This window comes from Punctularia strigosozonata (genome assembly GCF_000264995.1).
Source record: "Punctularia strigosozonata HHB-11173 SS5 unplaced genomic scaffold PUNSTscaffold_22, whole genome shotgun sequence".
Classification (NCBI taxonomy): Eukaryota; Fungi; Basidiomycota; class Agaricomycetes; order Corticiales; family Punctulariaceae; genus Punctularia; species Punctularia strigosozonata.
This window is the reverse complement of record NW_006767454.1, coordinates 195,329-214,454: the sequence shown is the minus strand read 5'-3', so window position 1 is coordinate 214,454 and position 19,126 is coordinate 195,329. Positions and strand designations below refer to the sequence as shown.

Here is a 19,126-nt window from a genome sequence, read left to right as displayed (position 1 = left end):
TTGCTCAGGGGGTTGGTGCTGGGAACAAATACTGCTGAAGGTGCTACATGATGGCGAGTATGACACTGCTATAGGTTTCAAGAGAATAAGCAAGGTCATGTTTACATACCTGAGGCGACGGCGACCATGAATGAACAACAATTGGGCTAACGGTGCGGCCAGAATGTTGTATTGACATCCGTTCCAGCTGCTCAGGAGAGGACAGATGGATACTATCAGGAAGAGTTGGAAGCTGGTTAGCCTGATCTGTGCTGGTAAGGGCTGGTGTTGGAGGCAGATTGGGGGAAGCTGGAAATGTATACGTAGAGGTTGGGATGCTCGATATCTGGTCAAGAGCATGGAGCAAACCCCTTGACCCCACAGGTTCGGTAGTAGCCGTTTGGGTGAAAAGATGTAGCATTTCGTGAACGGAATTAGGAAACTATAATACAGTCAGTAATGCAATCTGAGATTATGCTACTGATATTGGATACGTACATGATCATCCTCAACAACAGATGAAGGAGAGGGCAGCTCAGCGTGTGGCCTGTCACCAGGCTCAGGACTACCTTGAGGCTCCAGGACACAATTGGGTAAGCATACCACTGGCATGCCCATGATACGGTGAGGCCAGCAGCTGTGAGTCTTATCGGGATGAAGAATATCATCGTGACCCTGAGCCAACGCTCCAAGAGGTCCCTTAAGATGTCCAAAACGTGGAGCTAGACAACAATGATCAACATCCGTGTGCGCTTATATTATAACAGACAAACCGATGATAAGGATAGGAAGACGGTCAAGGTGATTTTGTGTACTGGCATATGGCTTCTTGAGAAGCGTTGCAGTGGTGAAGGTGTCCGGAGTTAGTGATGCAGGCTTATACGATACGTTGCCGGTGGCACGCGATGTTGAACCAGGGGCTAACAAGAGAAACTCCATGGTCGTGACACTATATGTTATGTCAAAGGGACGGCAGGACACCACGACACCAAGTTCCTCGCAGCGTGCTAAGACCAAGTCATTAAGCTGTCGCCACACTGAATCGGTGCCGCTAAGCTCGAATGTCCAGGTGAGGTTCGTGTTCTGAGCACGGAGTTGCATTTGGCCAAATTGATTGTTGTTATATGTAACCTTTGGAGCAGCATAGATCCCAGCCAGGTCAGAACCTGTCTCACGAGGCTGAATTACATATAAGAGAACGGTATAGTCCATAGCGAAGACATGACTTACCACCCATGGAAACAACAGTCCGCGGAAGGTTGTAGTGGATGGTACACCAGATGGTGGGCCTATGGCTCTGGTGTTGGACAAGCCTTGAGGAAAGGGTCGGGGGTTGGTTAGCCGCTGGCCATCACTGCGGCGGATGATGAGCTCACGGTGGCGCTCAGCTGCAGTTCGACATCCTGCCTCGCCACCAATGGCTGCCCTGAGACCGATGAATGCTTGGATAGGGGAAGCCAAGGGGATACTGGCAAGGGCAGTGGTCACCCGAGCTGGTGCGGAGGGAGAGCTGGTGGCAACAGAAGGGAGCAAGTCGGGATCAGGCAATGTACTAATAACAAATGTAAGGTCAGGGCGGAATGATGTTGTTGACATACTCACATTGCACTTCCAGTATTCCGGAGATTGTGGACACCAATGGGCTGGCCACATATACATGCAGAGGTCAGCCTCCAGACAGGCTCCAGCTAGGTAACAGAGTCAATAGTGGAGAATACAGAACATGGGTAGGCAGGTGTACCAAGAAGAACCCCCCGCATTGCTGTGTTCCACCACGGGCCATAGAAGTGTTTAAACTTCCAAGGGGAAGGCCATTGAGTGTATGGCAGTAGTAAGGGCAATCACGGAAGGAGCAATGTTCCGAGCCATGGGTAGGGCACTGAATAACACTGCGTCAAAACAGGCATCCAACACGCAATAGTGTGAACATACATAGTGGACCATGGACGGACTGTGAGGGGTTTGAGGTCCATCAGACAGCACAAATCCAGCACATCTCCGGTCAGGAGGTTTGCTTGCTCTGCAGATGACACAAGCTCCACGTTCCTCCAGAACAGTTGACGACATGACAGAGGGGGAAGGGTTGGGGTGAGAACTTTGCATCAACAGATCGCTCACATTTAATACCATCTGATATCTGGGAAAGCGAATGAAAATGGATGAATTTGAGTGAAAGTGGATGAAAGTGGGTGAATCTAGGTGAATCCAAATGAATCCGAGTGAAAGTGAATGAATCTAGGTGAAAGTGCGTGAACCGAGTGCACTCACATGAATTTGCATGAAGATGCGTGAAAATGGATGAATATCCGGCATGAATCCGCATGAAAGTGTGTGAATCTGAATGAAAATGAAAAACTGAGTGAATGAATTTGGATGAAATTGGATGAACAGTGAACAGGTGTGGATTATGTGGCTGAATGAATTTGAATGAATTTGAATGAACTTGAGTGAAGGACAGATAAGAACTCGTGGCTGTGCTTGAGACAGATGAAAACGAGTGAAAGTGAATGAAAAATGAAAACGAGTGAAAAGGAATGAAAACAAGTGAACACAGATGAACTTGGGTGAAAACGAGTGAAAACGGATGAGTTTGAGTGAATCCGCATGATTTTGGATGAAAATGCGCGAATTCACATGAATTCTCAGACTGACTTTATTTTTGTCCGATACGGACCACCATAGGCAACGGCTGTCGACTGCACGAGTGGCGTACGTGCAGCGCAGCAACCGGCTGTTCCGCTACCGGGACCTCGTCGGCAATATACCTACCTACCCGGCGGCGAACGCGGCGATCGAGGCTGTGCGATTTCTACTCACGCCACCACGGCCCATGGCTCGTTGGCCTACGAGTGCCTCCATGCTATACATACATATCTTTGTCTTGATCTTTCCATAGTCTCTTCGGCTGGACGCGCATTGAAAGCACGGTAGCAGAGAATCTGGCTAAGGTTATGACAGCAAAAGGGTCTGTAGACTTGTCCGAGGTGATCCCGGACAGCGAGGACGAGGATTACGCATCGCCAACCGGACCGGGGATGGATAAGGCCATTGGTAAGCAAGCCCATGTCCAACATATGCGTGCAGGGATTTATCTCAGCTGTTGAAGACCAGGCGTCCTTCGTCGAAACCGCAGATACCACCTTTGCTTCAGCCCGACGTGACGCGACGATCTCGAGCATCACGTCTTTCACGCATAAACCGCCAGCGGTCGACTCTGTCGTCTCCACCATCGAAACGGCGTCGACGTCGAGCGCGAAGGCGCGTCCAAAACCGCGTCCGATCAAGACGTATAGCAAGGCGTCGCGGTCGCCCCCAGAAGCCGGCCCCAGCAACCTCGACTCGTCGCTGTATGCAGGAGCGGCTCCAGAACACGACAGCATCACTGCGCGTGTGCCGAACGCGACTGCAGGTGACGTGCCCTTCTCAAGTCTCGCGGACCGCGCCAAAATGCGTCGGCGGAAGGCGATGGTACCAATACCAGACGCCGACGTTATCGAGCTAGACTGGGACTCGGACGACGAAGCCATCCAGTCCGCGAACACGTCAAAGCTCAAAGCTCCCTTCAGCAAGTCCAAGTCCACAGCTACGGCCAAGGATCGCGACACAGCTCCACCCAAGAAGAAGACCAAGACGTCGAAGAACGTCAAACCCAATGTTCAGAATGACGATGACGACAACGCGTATTCTTCCTCCCTCTATCGCAGAGACCCTCCCGCGGAACCCGACCCATGCAAGAAAGCACTGCCCAAACCTCGCCCGCTTGGCCGTAAACGCGCATCCCCACCGCCACTCCCTCCTTTCCACGCGGAACCGCTGTTCATACCCTCCCAAACCGACCCCGAGCCCTTTGCGCCACCCCGCTCTCAGGAATCCCTGATCACCCTCCCCATCGCCACGAGCGACTTCGGCTTGCCGCCGTCCTCCATCCTCCCGAACTCCACGCCAGACTCGGTGCCAGCGCCACGACGCCAAGTCGAGGTCGTGATGCCGCTGCCCCCGCCCCGCATGCCCGAACCGAGCAACTTCTTCGCTCCCAGTTCGTCTGCTTCCGGTATACCAGGTCTCGGGAAGCCCGAGAGTTCCCGCGGCGATCAGGAAAGGCATCCTTCAGACTCGGGCGTCGACCTCGACGCCGACTTCGCTCTGGACAACCCAAAGCCGAAGAAGAAGAAGCGATCCAAGGTGGACGCGGAAGACGAGGCCGACTGGGACGGGGCCGAGCAATCCTCGACGAAGAAGAAGAAAAGCACGAAAAAGGAGAAGGAGAAGGGCACGAAGAGGAGGCCGACGAAGAGCTCGACACCTGCAAATGATGCAGGTGTCAAAAAATCGGCGAGGGCGAAGGCGAAAGGCAAGGAGACGCTGAAGGTCACCAGCGCCGAGTTCATCGTCGACTCGGAAGACGAGGATGGGCTCGGCATCGCTCCGAATCCGGCGCCAGCCCCGCAGCTACAAGGTTCTAACGCGGATCCGGTGTCAGACGGGGACGATCCCCTGGCCCTACCGCCGTTTGACGGTTCCAGGACCGACAAGCCTCCAGCCCGTTCACGCACCCAGCATATCATCAGCTCCGATGACGACGAGCCCGTCGAGCAACCTGCACTTCCAGCTAGCGAGAAGATATCTGCCAAGGCGAGCCGAACAGGAACACAAAAACGCAAAGCCAGGCCGAAGGACACGGACGACTTTGCGGACGGTGACGACGCTGAGTATGGGGCGATGCCGCCCCCGAAGCGCAAAGCCGGCAAATTGGGCTCTAAGGCGAAGAAAGACGCGAGCTCACTTGCTGATAGTAACGACGAGCATGGTCCTGCCCGCAAGCCGGCGAAACCGAGTACAAGCTCAAAGAAGAAGCAAAAAACCGTCGCGAACGAAGACGATGACCATGACGATGTCCGCCCAGACGTACCCAGAACCACGCATGCGCGCTCTGACCTGCCGGGTGACGACGAGGACGAGCTGACTCCCACATCGGATCCCGATCCAGTGCAACCTCTGGCCGGATCGAAGGAGAACATCCGTCCGTCCACGCCACCAAGATCGCAATCGTCGCGCTCCTCGGCCGTCGCTCTGCCGTCAAAGCCCCGGTCCACTTCGCCCGCCGCTCCTGTCACACCTGCTCCTCTACCGAGACCTGCGAACACGACTTTCTCGGCTGTCAGGCGCTCGAGCAGCATCGCCAGCACGAGATCAACGCCCATGTCAGAGCTCATCCGCCGAGCGTCCGCGAAGGCGGCAACGGCTGGCGCGCCATTTTCCTCCCCCGCACCCAACGGCAAGAGCTATTCGCCGTTCGCGAAGTCATCAAGGTAAGCGCAGCATTCATATGCCATGCAAGGCGATGCCTGACTTTCCCCAGATCCGCGTTATCACGGATTGCGCCCTTGCATCCCAACCGACGTACGCCACCTCCAGCCCCTCCTCCGCCACCGCCCAAGAAGAAGACGAAGAAGGAGCTCGAGATGGAGGAGCAGTGGGAGATGGAGCTAGGTACGCGATTACCCCTTGAAGTCATCTTCAAGCTAATGCTGCCGCCAGAGGATACCGTGGATGGTTGGCACGCAATGACCAATGAAGAACGTGCGTTGCTGAGGAGAGCTAAGCGGGATCGAGAACTCGGACTCTTAGAAGACTGAGCGCACTGGTGGATCGTATCGGACGCTGCTTGCCTTTATACCATCTCATAATCGTGTACTGTTATACTCGTTCGTTGGCGTTGAGCTCGTGCTCCGACTCACAAGATGTCGCTCGTCCTTTGCATCACTATTCGCTCTGTATTTTCGCTAGTACCCTCGCCTTACGCATCCTGCCTCGCAAGCGCGCCCGTTCTCTACGCTCATGCGCCTCCTCTGCCTCACGCTTCGCCTCCTTCAACATGGACACCACCATCCTGGTAGCCTCGCGATCGCCTCGACTCCGAAAGGCTCTGATAAACATCTTGTACATGGGCCGCAGATGTCTCGCGAAAGAAATCGGGCCGGAGACGCTTGGAGGTAGCGGTATGGTCCCCTGCTTCCCGCTCGGGTTGGTGCCGAAAGGCCTTGACTCCGGTGCGGATGGCGAGCGATAGCCACTCACTACCAGCTGGTCGAACAGCATCCGCAGCTTGACGCTGTCCGCCAGGCGCGGCCATAGCAGCGTCGCTTTAACGAGGATGTTGATCGTAACACGGTCGGGGATCGCGCCCTCGTTAGCGACGAGGCTGTCGAGCATCCGCAGGACGTGCTGGAAATGCTGCCTGTTTCGAGTGCGTCGGTCTAGGACGTGGCCGTGGAGCACTATGTTCCCGAGGACGCTGCGTTGTTGCATTGGTAAGGAGGGCGATCTCGATCGTAGATGCAGGTGTGCTGCGCGTAGGCGCCCAGCCCTGACCAGCGCGTTGAGTGCGACCCGCGTGTGTGGACGTTCGCGGGTCCCAACCCCGGACGGTCGGGTGAGGTGGAGGCTTGCGACGCGCGGAGGAAGAGTGGCGTAGGTCTGCAGGATGTGGCGCGGAGACCCAGGTGTGATATCCTGCATCTGTGGGAGGATACGAAGCGCCAGGCGAGCCGGGGCGCCATACTCGCGTCGAAGGAGCACGGCGCGGAAGACGAACTCATGCCAATGCCTTGCGTGTTCAGGGTTCATGAGCCCAACGTAGTTCGCAAGCCAAATAGCGCGCTTCCACTGAGTGTGGTGCATGAGCCGAAGGATCATCTTGCGCAGGAACGGCGTCCGAAAGTAGGATGGATCGCGGTAGTGTATGATCTGGATGAACGCCACGGCCGACTGGGAATAACCTGACGCGGGCATCATCAAGAGGAAGTATTCGACACATCCTCGCAATTGGATCGGCAATTCACGCGGAGGAAATCTGTTTGACCACGTATGGATCATCGCGGTGAGGATCAACCTAGATAGTTCTTTAGGCAGCCTGGTAACTCTGCTGGAGGACACCCGCCGTAAAATGCGACCCAGAACGGCTTCGGCGTCCTCATCACTGATTTGCCCCTCCTTCATGACTAAGGCAGCTTCGTGAGGATAATTCGGGGCCAGAGCAAGTCCGAGCGTCGAAACGACTTCGTCCGGGACCTTGATACGAGCAGCCCGTGCGGAAAGCCAGATCCGATATGCGACGAGCGGGTCCCAGTCCTTCGCAGAGGATACAGCCCGCACCGCCATAGCCTCAAGCGGTCTCCGATCTCTTCGACCCCCAACTAGACGGGCCATCTCCGAAATCTTCTGCGGAACCGACTCGGATGGCAGTAACGCCACCACCGCGATCCACCAGTCACTCCCGAGCCCGATGATCTGACGAGCACTGCGCACTGTGTCCGCATCCCACAACCCATGAGCTTCCAAGTATCGACCGCAACGCTTCATCAGCTCGCCGTCCTCAAGAACCGCAGAAAGGCGCAGAAAGGCGGCGAGGACGGCTCGCTGGACCATGCGAGGCCGATCTACGGCGGTTCTTGAGGAGCTCCACATTACCCACAACCTCCTGACGACCCCGCGCAGGTCCGTGATAGGTAGAGGGGCGGGCTGCTTATCTTCCAGAATGGATCCTCGTCGTACGCGAGCAAATCCGAAGGACCGGTCGAGGGCCGACAACATGCACACGATTTGAATGTCGAGGTACCTGCCGGAACCAGATATTTCCGCAATGGAAGGCGCGATAACACGACGCGAACTGGAAAGCGCCAGGCAGGCCAGAACAGACCATCCTTCCACGCCGTCTTCACGGGAAGCCTCCTCGGACGCTTGAACTGCCTGTGCGCGTGCCCACTCCCAAAGTTCTCCCATCGCATCATTTTCTTCCTCGTCGCGTGGCAAACCTCGAAGGAGGCGATCGAGAGTGTCGACCAAATGCCGCACGTCGATGACCTCGTCCACTGATACCCGTCCCTGCGCCATCGAGAAAACCGCGGGCCCAGGAGTCGACGAGCCCATGCGCTGTATCCCGTCCATGCGCCGGCGAAAAACATCCAACACGGCCTGCTTGTCGGAGAGGGCCAACGACGCGCCGTGCTCGAGTACTAGCTCCCAGAGAACATTGAATACGCTTCGAGAGGCTCGCTCGAAGTCCAGCATGTAGCTGCACCACCATCTCGCCGCTTCCGGCGCCTTCCCGGTCCCGATGAGAACACGGAGGAAGGGTATATGCGCGTCCGCATGTCGGAAATGGCGTCGGATCTGCCGATAGTGCATGCGAATCCGGTCAAGAGCCCTCGCGTCATCCTTTGCGGAGCCTGCAATTAGACTACATTTAGTTTCATGGGGAAGGAGACAAAAGAGGCTACGACTCACGCGTCGCAACGTTGTCCACGTCGCGTCGAAGTCGCGCAATCTTCAGAAGCATGAGCCAGTAATGATCCGAATCACTGAGCTCGTGGTATTGGCGCTTGTCCGCGGCGACTTCTCTAGCGAAGTTGAGCTGGAAGGTAAAGGAGGATGGATCCATGGATAGCGCTGGGCGATGAAGGAAGATGTTGGGCTGTGATGGGTTGGATGATAGGGTCGGCGAGGAGGTAGCAGGATTGGAGGGATTGGAGATGGACAACGTTCCCAAGATGCTGATGAGGACGGAGAACTCCGAGGATCGTAGACGAGGGAGGAGCTGCGCTCGTTTGCAAGAGGCATAGAGGGTCTTGAGGCGTTGAACAGTGAGGTTCTCTGGGAGTGCAGTAAACTTGAGGATATCACGGAGTTCATGGAGTGAGGTTGCTGTGTGATGGCGCTTGCGAGGGGACCGTGCTTGCTGAGGTTGAGTCGCGGCCAAAGGAGACAATTCACGACCATGGAGTTCTCTGGGTAATACGGCTTGAACATCGACGGATAGCTTTAGAGGGACGGGGGAGGCGGAAGGCGAAAGCATAGCAGGGTTTGGATCCTTCGGTGAGAGGGACGGGACTTCAGCAGGAGAGCCTGGGATTAGCGAGGAAGTGACCTCATCTTCCGACTCCCTGACCAAGCTTTCCGGAGTGATATCCCGGGATGTTGTACAGATATCGTACACTGGAGTCACGGATGGTTTGGCCCTAGTGCACTGGCGACGCGCCATACACGAATTGGGACCGGGATGACTTGCAACAATCACTGCGTGAACAGGATGCAGATATGGGCCATTTGTGGTGTTATGGCTGGCCGCATATAGTTTGCTGGCAATCACTCCTTAGAGATAGCGGGGACAAAACGCGTAGCATTAGCGTACCTTTTCGACACGCTGCCTCCGCCTCGACGGACGGTAAACAGCCCACATCGCAACATTCCATTGCATGAACTGATTTTGTTTCCGTACGCGTCCTCGCGCGGCTAAGCGAGAGCCGTAGACCAACTAACACTTGCACCCGAGAAAAGCCAACAATTCGCGAGGAAAGGTGTGCGTGGTGAGCGCGTGAACATAAGCGCTCGTGTGTCCGCGCGGCGTCTTCCGAGGCGGGCATAAGCGCCCGCTTGCTGTCATGTGCCATCGTGAGAATTGTGGTCAATAACTAACAAAGCCTCCGCCCACGGTCTTCCATCCACAACCAGTCGCCTTGAAAAATCCATTGGCACGGCTGGTGAGCATGCTCGCTGGGTCAAAGAACATGCATGCTAATCGGATCGTAGAGCTCGAGGTCAATCGGGAGGCACTAGTTACTCGTTAAAAAAACCCCACCTCACAAACAGTCACAATGGGAGCGTCCAAGACTCAGAAGGAGGCATACTTCGTCAAGCTCAAGGAGCTCATCTCGTCCCACCGTACGATCTTTCCCCAGCTCTGGATCACCCCTCTATCCTGACGAACGCGCCTTTGTCCAGCCTCCATCTTCCTGGTCAATGTCGACAACGTCGGCTCGAACCAGATGCACCAGATCCGTGTCGCCCTCCGCGGCAAGGGTGTCGTACTCATGGGCAAGAACACGATGGTCCGCCGCGCTCTGCGCTCCATCCTCGCCGAGTTCCCTCAGTTCGAGCGCCTGCTCCCGCACGTCAAGGGCAACATCGGCTTCGTCTTCACTTCGGGCGAATTGAAGGAGATCCGTGACATCATCACCGCCAACAAGGTCGCCGCACCCGCCCGCGCGGGTGCGCTCGCGCCCAAGGACGTGTTTGTCGCCGCCGGCAACACCGGTATGGAGCCCGGCAAGACCTCCTTCTTCCAGGCGCTCGGTATCCCGACCAAGATCGCGCGTGGTACGATCGAAATCGTCAACGACATCAAGGTCGTCACCGCCGGCACGCGTGTCGGAACCTCCGAGGCGACGCTGCTCAACATGCTCAACATCTCGCCGTTCACGTATGGCATGACCGTTGTCCAGATCTTCGACGCCGGCAACTCGTTCTCGCCCGACGTGCTCGACATCGACGACGACGAGCTTGTGGGACGCTTCCTGTCCGGCATCAAGACCATCGCCGCCATCTCGCTCGCACTCAACTACCCCACCATCGTCTCCGTGGTGCACTCCCTCGTCAACTCTTACAAGAACCTCATCGCCATCTCGCTCGCCACTGACTACACCTTCGAGGGTGCTGAGAAGGCGAGTATTTCGTATTCTTGACTCCCGGTGATCCGCATGATAGTTTCACATACACTGAAAATACTGAGTCCCACGGACACTGCTGCTTCTTCGTTTTCCGTTGACGGACCACTGCCTTTGGTTGAACTCTATGCTGACTCGTGGCTCTTACAGGCTAAGGAATACCTCGCCAACCCCGAGGCGTTCGCTGCCGCTGCTCCGGTTGCGGCTGCTGAGGCTGCTCCGGCTGGCGGTGCTCCCGCTGAGGAGGAGAAGGTCGAGGAGGCCGAGGAGTCGGATGACGACATGGTACGTTTGTCCGTGCTTATATTCTTGCATCGCTTCTCACCTGCGCTCTTCAGGGCTTCGGTCTCTTCGACTAAACTCTCGGGTTGTATCGCTAGTCTACCTCGTGTATCTCTGCTACAATGACATCGACGCTGTGCACATGTTGGAGTGACAGAATCGTGTTCTGACTGGCAGCTACTCTTCGTACAGCTCATGGACCTGGCAGCGTTCGAGCGCAACGTCGACAACCTCTCGATGTTGACGGCATTCGAAACGAGATGCTCCAGGAATGTTCCAGGATCGTCTCGTGCAGCCGGGCTGACAACGACCAGCCTAAAACGGAGCAAGACGCCGACGCCGGACACGTATGACCGTCGACGGATATCGCAACAAATTCAAGTTATGAGTGAAAGGTGACGGGCAGCCATCGCCATCTTGCCGTGAAGATGAAGGTGAGTTTTGGGAACGTTCTGACAATTGCGCTACCAGCCGTACGTTGTTAGGCAATAGAGCACAGTTTTGCCTCGAAGTTCCCTTCGGTCAGTCCCGTTGGAGCAAAACAACGCCGTGGCGCGGACAACGACCTGACCCCCAGAATGTCACTCAGTGTGTTCTTCGCTTTCAAAGCCAAGAACTCACCCGACGGTGCACCTTAATGCGTCTCGAGGAGCACAGGACGGTCGGGAGGCACAAACCAGAGTACTATGCGTGTGTGCTCATGCTCATTTTGGCTTCTTCAGGGAGCTCCGCCTGCTTACATTGCTCCTGGTAACCCCGAAGTGTGCCCACAGCGGAGTGTGGCCGCACGCATGGGGAGATGCGACATAAACTTCGTACAGGATAGTCCTTCCGAGGCCCTAGAAGAGCATGTCCTTCATCCGCTGAAGGATCGAACCCGCTTTAACGTTTCGAAACGTCTGGCAAAGCGCAACTCGTCGGGCAGTTCACGCGAGTCTCTCCATCATGCGACAGCAGCGCGTCAGTGAATGGGCAGCGGAGCACAATGTCGACGTCGCTCTCGTTTTCGTATGAATAGTAAGACGCGCCGCAAGCTTGCTTTAAGTCATCTCAGGTCATCTCGTCGGAGAAGTGGCAGCCTTTTCCATACATGTTGTATTCATCATGTTCGATCCTGTAGGAGGCTTCAATGTAGCTCACGAAGATTGGTGCACGTAGGGGGTACGGAAAGGGATGTGCAAGCGGGTTGTTTACATTGTCGGTGCATCTTCTATTGCAACGACTTTGCCACAGAGCAAGAAGTAGCCCTTCGGCATCGCATCACGTTGTAGTCTGTTCATATACTTAGCGGTGCCTTGCGATAATCAGCAATACAAATATTTGCTCGTCACGGTGCTACAGCGTCACGAGCAAACACCTGGATCACCTGCAATGTAGCATGCCCTCGCTTTGCTCAGTGAATGATCTCGAATGCCCTCTTCTGCAAATCAGTAGATCTGCCTGAGAAGATACTTGAGGAGGAGCCCTGCCTTCGCCTGCTTTTTTGGAAATATTTTGCCGGTGCGTATCGAGTACTGTGCGAGTTGGTGCATGTTCCTATGAAGACGAACTTGCTCTCCCCTCGCCCTGGCATCCAGAAGGTCTACTATGTTCACATGGATCCTCTTGACCGCCTGTACGTAGAAAGTCATTCGTGATGTTCGGGATAGGCGATACCTTTGATGCGTACCTGCTTGCACTGGGAGACTGAATCTGGAACGGGTTCAACACGAAGCTCGCGGGATAGAGTTTGCCATTGGATGAGGTCATTGTCAAGGGTGCCGTATGCGGCGTTGAACTCCTCCGCGATGAATCCGTTGAGCTTGCGTCGGGCTGTTTGGCGCCGCTTCTTGCCCCAGCTCCGTTCCGAGCACAGCCGGTCAAACTCCGGTATGATGCCGCGAGTAGCGTCGAACTCAAACCCCTCGAATTGGGCGAAGTACGCCGCCACCCCAGATACCGGTGTGTGCGACATCTGCGTCGAATGGTGTTGGTTCTGAACGCGATCGTGTCAGAAAACGGTTGATATGCCTCTTTGACTATTGACTACCGGACTGTGGCGGACGTGGGCAGAGCGCACTCAGGGGGCGGTGGGGGGAGGGGTGGGGTGGTGGGATGAAGTGCGTTCTGTATTCTGAATCTATGGGAATGGACGGTCCGTCTTTTATATCCCTCTGGACAGGCTTGATTCCGCGAAGCTGTCCATATGTGGAGATTGTAAGGCAGTTCACGAAGCTTGACACGCACACGAGGCATTCGGAAATGGAAGAGCATGTATGCCACGGCTGATGTGAAGCTGCAACGCGGCTATTGTACCTTCCCACCGCGAAGTTCAGCGACAGCATGATCGCAAACGGCAGTGAAGATGCTGACAAATGTGTTATAGCAACGAAGATGTTGGGAACACTTCTGCAAGTTACCATTTGACAGCTACATATTTGCTCAATATGATGGAACCGGCTGTTGCGAGTAAGCTACTGAGTATTCAAAGTACAGAATGTCGGGAAAAGATCGGTCTCAAAAGGAATTTCAGCAAGAGCCCCGCCTTCGCTTGATTTATAGGGAATATCCTTTCGGTACGTCGCGTATATTCAGCAAGCTCCTCCGCATTCTCGAAGATGCGAAGTTGAGTGTCGTTCGACCGCGCGTCTAAAAGGTCGAAAATGTTGACATGCCTTTGCTTGACGGCCTACCGGTGCAAGCGTCAGATTCATGACCGCGTTGACGTCAGTTACAACAACCACGTACAACTTTGCATTGCGCAACTGACTCCGGCAAAGGACTGATGCAAAGATCATGGCAGAGTGCGTGCCACGCTCCGAGGTCGTCGAGACGGGTCCCGTAGGTTTTGTTGAACGCCCCGGAGGTGAAGTCGTTCAATTGGCGACGTGCTTGACGACGACGAGCTTTTTCCCATTTCTGCTCGGAGCTGAGACGGTTAAATTCCGGGATGATGCCCCGGCTCCGGTCGAATACAAAGTTGGTGTATCGAGCAAAAAAAGGCGGCCATGCCCGTCGCTCTTGCCAGCTTCGGTGAGCAATGTCAGTCCGAATTACGAAAGAGATAGATTGACAAACCTTATCTTTCATGATGACCTATCTCAAGGAGCGCGGGAGAACAGTCTCATACAGATAGGTTGTTTGTGTGGACGACTGGGTGGTTCAAAGTTTGAACGACGGGAGAACGCTTGTCTTGTCTTTATAAGACACCAGTGGGAATTCGTGTTAGGTCCGGGTAGGAATGAGATCCCCCGCATAAGAGCCATAACCTTGCCAATACAGCATTTCATCGTCGATGGCAAAGCAAATCGTAAGATAGATGATCCCAGCTCATGCCGTAAATTGAGATCGTGCAACGTGCCCGGTCAAGAATAGAAGTGATTCCGCCCCTTACAGCAGTGTACCAACTGGACCGGGTCCGTTTTCGAATTTGTCCACCCCAGCGCGATCCGTATCGTACACGACACGTCCTCGCAAGATCGTCTTCTCTACCTTGCCATGCAAGTGAAGGCCCTCGTACGGGGAGAGCTTGTTCTTGAAGTTCAGGGACGTCTTCGTTACCTAAGCGTCCGAATATAGTAAGGCGATGGCAACATGACGGAAGCAAAGACGCGCCTCGACTTCAGCGTTCGGGTCCCAGATAACAAGATCGCCGTCGGATCCCACGGCAATTCGACCTTTGCGGCCGTCAAGACTTGCGTGTTTCGCGGTCATGGTAGAGAGCCAGCGGATGAGTTTCCGCACGTTCGCGGAATTCTCGCCTTGGCCAGCAGACGTGCGTTTCTGGAGTTCGGTCCACAGAACGCTCATCCCGAGTCCTAGCGTGCTGATGCCGCCCCATGCGCCCATGATGTCGCCTGTGCCCGGTTCGGGCCCTGATCAGAGACTGATAAGCATCCCGTAGAGAGAATGAAGGAGACGATCAAACAATATGCCCACCTAGCTTCTTCAGTTCTGCGACGCATGGACTGTGGTCGGATACCACGAAGTCGATGGTGCCGTCTTCGAGCGCAGCCCAGAGCGCCTCCCGGTTTTCGGCTGTGCGAATCGGCGGACAACACTGGCACGTATAGATGTTATCAAAAGTGCGAAACGAGAACGCTGCCGCACGCGTACCTTGAACTCGGGATGTCCATCGGGTATGGACTGTGATGTAAACGCAAGGTAGTGGAAACACGTCTCCACTGTGAGCTTGAGACCTTTCGCCTGGAAGACCAATCGATGGTGAGCATTTGCGTCGGAAGAATATAGTATGCCCTAGTACCTTTGCATCCTTGATTAATGGAATCGCATCGGCTGCGCTCAGGTGAACTATATGTGCCCGAAGGGACGGATATGATGCCAAAAGCCGAGTAATGAGCGATATCGCCGATAGTTCGAGTGAGGGGGGACGAGAATTTAGGAACGTAGAGTAAAGAGTCGGGTTTGCTGGCGCAGGCTCGGGTAGAGGGGGAGAATGAGCATGATGGGTTTCAAGTTCAGCGTGAAACTGCAGCACAGTGGGGGTGTTCTGACTAAGGAATGAGATGTCGGTCACACGACGAGATAGTAATAAGAGTCACCTGCAGCTCTTCCATAGCGAGCTTCAAATCATCCTCGGAGACACATGGAAATTCCTGCTGATGATGTTAGCGACCGCGAGCTGGGATGAGAATCAACATACGTCGACGCCGCTCTCGATCAGGAAACACTTGAAGCCCTTCACACCTGCTTCTATAAGAGGCTTCAGGTCTCCCTTTTGACGAATCAATTGGATAGTTATTCGTATGCAGTCCAAGTTCGCTCACCTGGTTTCCCGGGATAACCCCGCCCCAAAAACCGACGTCCGTCCAGCACTGGCCGTTCGCCGCCTTCCTCTTCTCTTCGAGATTCTCCACTGTAGTCGTGGGGGGGATCGAGTTCAAAGGCATATCGACGACCGTCGTCACTCCTCCCGAAGCAGCTGCCCGCGTGCCGGTATAGAAACCCTCCCAGTCGGTCCGTCCAGGTTCGTTCAGATGAACATGGGCACTTCACGTCGCGTAGCAGAGGTCCAACGATCAACCAAGTCGTTCTTGTTCAGAGACCACCGCACATACTCGACGATTCCTGGCATAACGATATGATCGCCCGCATCGATCCATTCTGCATCCGGGTAACGCGCCGCATCAGGCTGCTCCGGGTGAATCTCGACGACTTTACCGGATGAATTGTCTACAACGATGGTAGCAAATATGGCGTCAGTGTTGTCGGATAGGAAGACGCGAGATCCAGTCACGACAGTCGTAGGATGCATTATCGCCGGAGATATATGAGATGAAGTCGCGTTCTTCGCATTGTTATCTCCTGCTTCACGGGCGCTTATTCGCGACTGGGTGCCGGAAACCAGCGCTTGCTCGTGACGGCTTACGCGGTGTTGCTCCAGGACCGGTGCGAATACCGCCAGAGCTCCGATCCACACAGCCACCAAAATCCCCGAAAAACGCCCGTTTACGGGCGCGAGCTCCGATACCAAAACCCCGAAAGTATGGGGGTAGAGGGCAAAATGTTACATCCAGGTCTGCTCCGAAAAAAGGCTATTGGGAGCGGGGTTCGATCCAAGATCCCTGAAATTGGAGCCCAGACGTGACAACCGCTACGCTATGAGACACTGGCTGGGTATCCAGCCAGAAAAATATATCTTGTTTGGCATGCGCAAATTCGAGTCCCCACTGCGCTCATCTACTCACTATACTTTTAGAACTCGCTATGTCCCGAATTGCTTCCACCACCATTCTCTCCACCAATAGGCAGAATCAGGCAGGCTTCAAGTGCTTGGCGTACGTACAAGGATCTTGTGCGCTGCATCCAGGACGTGCTAATAAAGAACATGGAAGAATTTCTGAGAGCTGTGAAGTCCCCGAACAGGCAAACAATGGGAGCAAGCAATGAGAATGGTGGGAACATGGACAAATCGAGCACGGAGACAGAGACGGGGATGTGAACATAGTCGGGATCTGGACCTGATTGAGACGACAAGGAGTGCTCTGGTGCACAACTAGGTACACTGAAGTGTATTAGGCGACGGTGAGCTGTGAAGCGTCTCGGAGAGCTCCGATCCCATTTTTGCCCCGAAAATCGTCAATTCGGGGCCATGTCTGATGTCAAATCCCCGAAATTCGGCCTCTTGGGACCTTCACCGGAACCCCGAAAATGGCCGAAATCGCCTCTTTGAGGGATCGGAGCTCTGGTGGGGTTCGCACCGGTCCTGTTGCTCCCCATCGGCTTGGTCACCCTCTGGTGCACCGGCTCTGAATTGAACTGCATTCTGCAGTTCACCTACAAACACCATGGCATCCTCATCCTCAAGACCCAGGAATAATCAAGGATCGCTGCTATGTTCAGCTTGCTCTTCGTCGCTGCTTCCAACGGAGGTGGAAAACGTATTCACGACACAATGCTGCAAACGGCCTATCTGCTCGAAGTGCCTCAAATCAACTCCCAGGCTGGCTCGATACCATCCTTGCTTGTCTTGCTTGGGAGGTGTGAATGCTGTCGATACAAACATGGCATCCCAGAAGGCTTCTTCAGCAGAAAGATCCATCCCCGTGAACATGGACGGTGCCGTTAGGGATAGCGACCTTTTCGTTCTCGGAGATGAGGATGACGACGACAATGCCGCTCTCGATTTGATTCCGCCTCCATACACGGAGAACGTTAGCGGAGACGCGAACTCCGACCTGACCGCCAACCCATGGCGGGAGCCAAGCGAGCGATGGCAGCTGCAGGATGCTGGCACTTCTGGCCCACCGAGCGGATCCAACGTAATCAAGCAGTCGCCTTCATCTCCCGGGCCCGGTAACGTTTCCAGCGATCCCTCTCGATACTACCTCAGTCCAGGAGATACTCTTCTCGGCGTCGCTTTACGCTTTGGCGTGGACGTGAGTACTTCCACCCCTGAAGCGCACCGCAGTACCTGATCGAAGATACGGTGATTCAGGGTCGCGAACTCTGTCGCCTTAACAAACTACCTCCATCCACGCTGAGCACAACACCCCACCTTCTGCATACCCGCCGCTTCATCACCCTCCCTTCCTCGGCCCGTACCCCACCTCCACTATCCGAAGAAGAACGTCGCGCACGCGAAGCCGCTGCAGAAGAACATCGCTCGCGACGCCTCCGCGAGCAAGCCGAGAAGCGGTTTCAGACGCTGACTAAGGAGGTCGACTGGCGCGTCGCCAGGGCGTACGTCGCGATCGCCGACGACCCGGAGGAGTCGCGAGCGCACGGTCTCAAAGGAAAAGAGATGGGAAGGGGCTCTACTATGCCCGGGACGGCCGACGGGCTCGGGGATAGGGCGGTAGACTGGTACATGGACGACGAGGAATGGGAACGACGGCAGTTGAGGGGAGGTAAACAGCCAGGTCCAGTCCCAGGGCCTCCCGCTGCGTTTCGTCCCAGCGATAAGGCTCAGACGTTAGCTGGATGGCCAAGGTAACGATGGGTTGTTCACCTTTCCATTTCAGTAGGTTAGCAACTTTGTATCAACTGCCTGCGAGTTCTTGACGAGATTAGCTGAAATTTTGTTCTCAGATTGAGTTCTTGCTTGATCATGTATCATTGCTGTTGTACGCACATCGTGAATCTGCGCGGACCTCCCATCTGTGCGACGTCGATCTCTTGCTATGTGAGCGCTTACAGTCTACAGCACGGCAGTGCGGCGAGGCACCGATTGTATCATCATGGTCGCTTCCGGATTCGCCCACGCGTATAGCCAGATCATCAGCATGTATCGCGAAGACCCGCTTTGTCTCATATGCGTACATACGTACGCAATTCGATGGCTGTGGAAGAAGCCCTCTAGCTCACATCGAAATCCCGAACCCAAACCATACGTTACATGACGGCCGTTGTATGGTTTTGGATTACGTGGAGACGGCACCGGTAATCGACCGTGCGGACCAATATCCGCTCCATCGCACGGAGGTAAGCAAGTTTTATAACTTAGGTGTCGGGGTCTGAGTTCTGAGCGATGGCGTGGCTTCTCCAGGGAAACGGTTACCTCGGTTTTCTCGCAGTACGACTCCTTTAGCTCATCTTCATCTCTTTTCTTGAATAGATGTACATGGTGGATTCATGGACGCGGGACACCGACAACTGAGCGCAGCCTGCGAACGTTCGTCTGATACGAGGACGCCCTCATATCATACTATCGCTCCCGGCTTGAGCGGGCGTCATGTAGGTAATTTGTTTGATGAGCCAAACTTAAGCATGTTGATTGTTGTTGCTGCATTTCTCGACAGCCCTGGTGTTGCCCCTCAGATCTTACGAGGAGCCATAGGGATATCGCCATGCATGCGGCGTATCGTCAAGGAGCATCGGGCGGTAGAATCAAATGCTGTCGAAACTTCTGGGTCAATCCGTCA

General features: G+C 54.9%; 6 protein-coding genes across 6 annotated transcripts; 3 read left to right on the top strand and 3 right to left on the bottom strand.

The window, feature by feature from the left end:
- Positions 1-3,076: 3,076 nt before the first annotated feature.
- On the top strand, positions 3,077-5,409 carry PUNSTDRAFT_128670 (uncharacterized protein; the record flags this gene model as incomplete). The annotated part of the gene is made up of 2 exons (XM_007388984.1): positions 3,077-5,288; positions 5,339-5,409. Coding segments are annotated over exons 1-2 (1,932 nt in total), but the record flags the coding sequence as incomplete, so codon positions are not given.
- A 333-nt stretch (positions 5,410-5,742) lies between these two features.
- On the bottom strand, positions 5,743-8,833 carry PUNSTDRAFT_139286 (uncharacterized protein; the record flags this gene model as incomplete). The annotated part of the gene is made up of 2 exons (XM_007388983.1): positions 5,743-8,207; positions 8,266-8,833. The coding sequence occupies 2 exons, from the start codon at positions 8,831-8,833 to the stop codon at positions 5,743-5,745; spliced, it is 3,033 nt and encodes a 1,010-aa protein (XP_007389045.1).
- Positions 8,834-9,495: 662 nt separating this feature from the next.
- Positions 9,496-10,905, top strand: PUNSTDRAFT_56016 (uncharacterized protein). The gene is made up of 5 exons (XM_007388982.1): positions 9,496-9,518; positions 9,568-9,699; positions 9,760-10,478; positions 10,632-10,766; positions 10,820-10,905. Exons 2-5 carry the CDS (start codon positions 9,633-9,635, stop codon positions 10,838-10,840), a joined length of 942 nt encoding a protein of 313 aa, XP_007389044.1. The 5' UTR covers positions 9,496-9,518; positions 9,568-9,632; the 3' UTR covers positions 10,841-10,905.
- A 1,285-nt stretch (positions 10,906-12,190) lies between these two features.
- On the bottom strand, positions 12,191-12,717 carry PUNSTDRAFT_77588 (uncharacterized protein; the record flags this gene model as incomplete). The annotated part of the gene is made up of 2 exons (XM_007388981.1): positions 12,191-12,376; positions 12,433-12,717. 2 exons carry the CDS (start codon positions 12,715-12,717, stop codon positions 12,191-12,193), a joined length of 471 nt encoding a protein of 156 aa, XP_007389043.1.
- Positions 12,718-13,190: 473 nt separating this feature from the next.
- Positions 13,191-16,017, bottom strand: PUNSTDRAFT_123183 (allantoinase; the record flags this gene model as incomplete). Its single annotated transcript, XM_007388980.1, has 11 exons — positions 13,191-13,431; positions 13,491-13,770; positions 13,821-14,303; positions 14,358-14,617; positions 14,682-14,802; positions 14,859-14,948; positions 15,007-15,252; positions 15,305-15,358; positions 15,406-15,477; positions 15,530-15,752; positions 15,821-16,017. 9 exons carry the CDS (start codon positions 16,015-16,017, stop codon positions 14,133-14,135), a joined length of 1,434 nt encoding a protein of 477 aa, XP_007389042.1. The 3' UTR covers positions 13,191-13,431; positions 13,491-13,770; positions 13,821-14,132.
- Positions 16,018-16,970: 953 nt separating this feature from the next.
- On the top strand, positions 16,971-18,359 carry PUNSTDRAFT_56015 (uncharacterized protein). The gene is made up of 3 exons (XM_007388979.1): positions 16,971-17,641; positions 17,701-18,229; positions 18,276-18,359. Exons 1-2 carry the CDS (start codon positions 17,267-17,269, stop codon positions 18,196-18,198), a joined length of 873 nt encoding a protein of 290 aa, XP_007389041.1. The 5' UTR covers positions 16,971-17,266; the 3' UTR covers positions 18,199-18,229; positions 18,276-18,359.
- Positions 18,360-19,126: the final 767 nt, after the last annotated feature.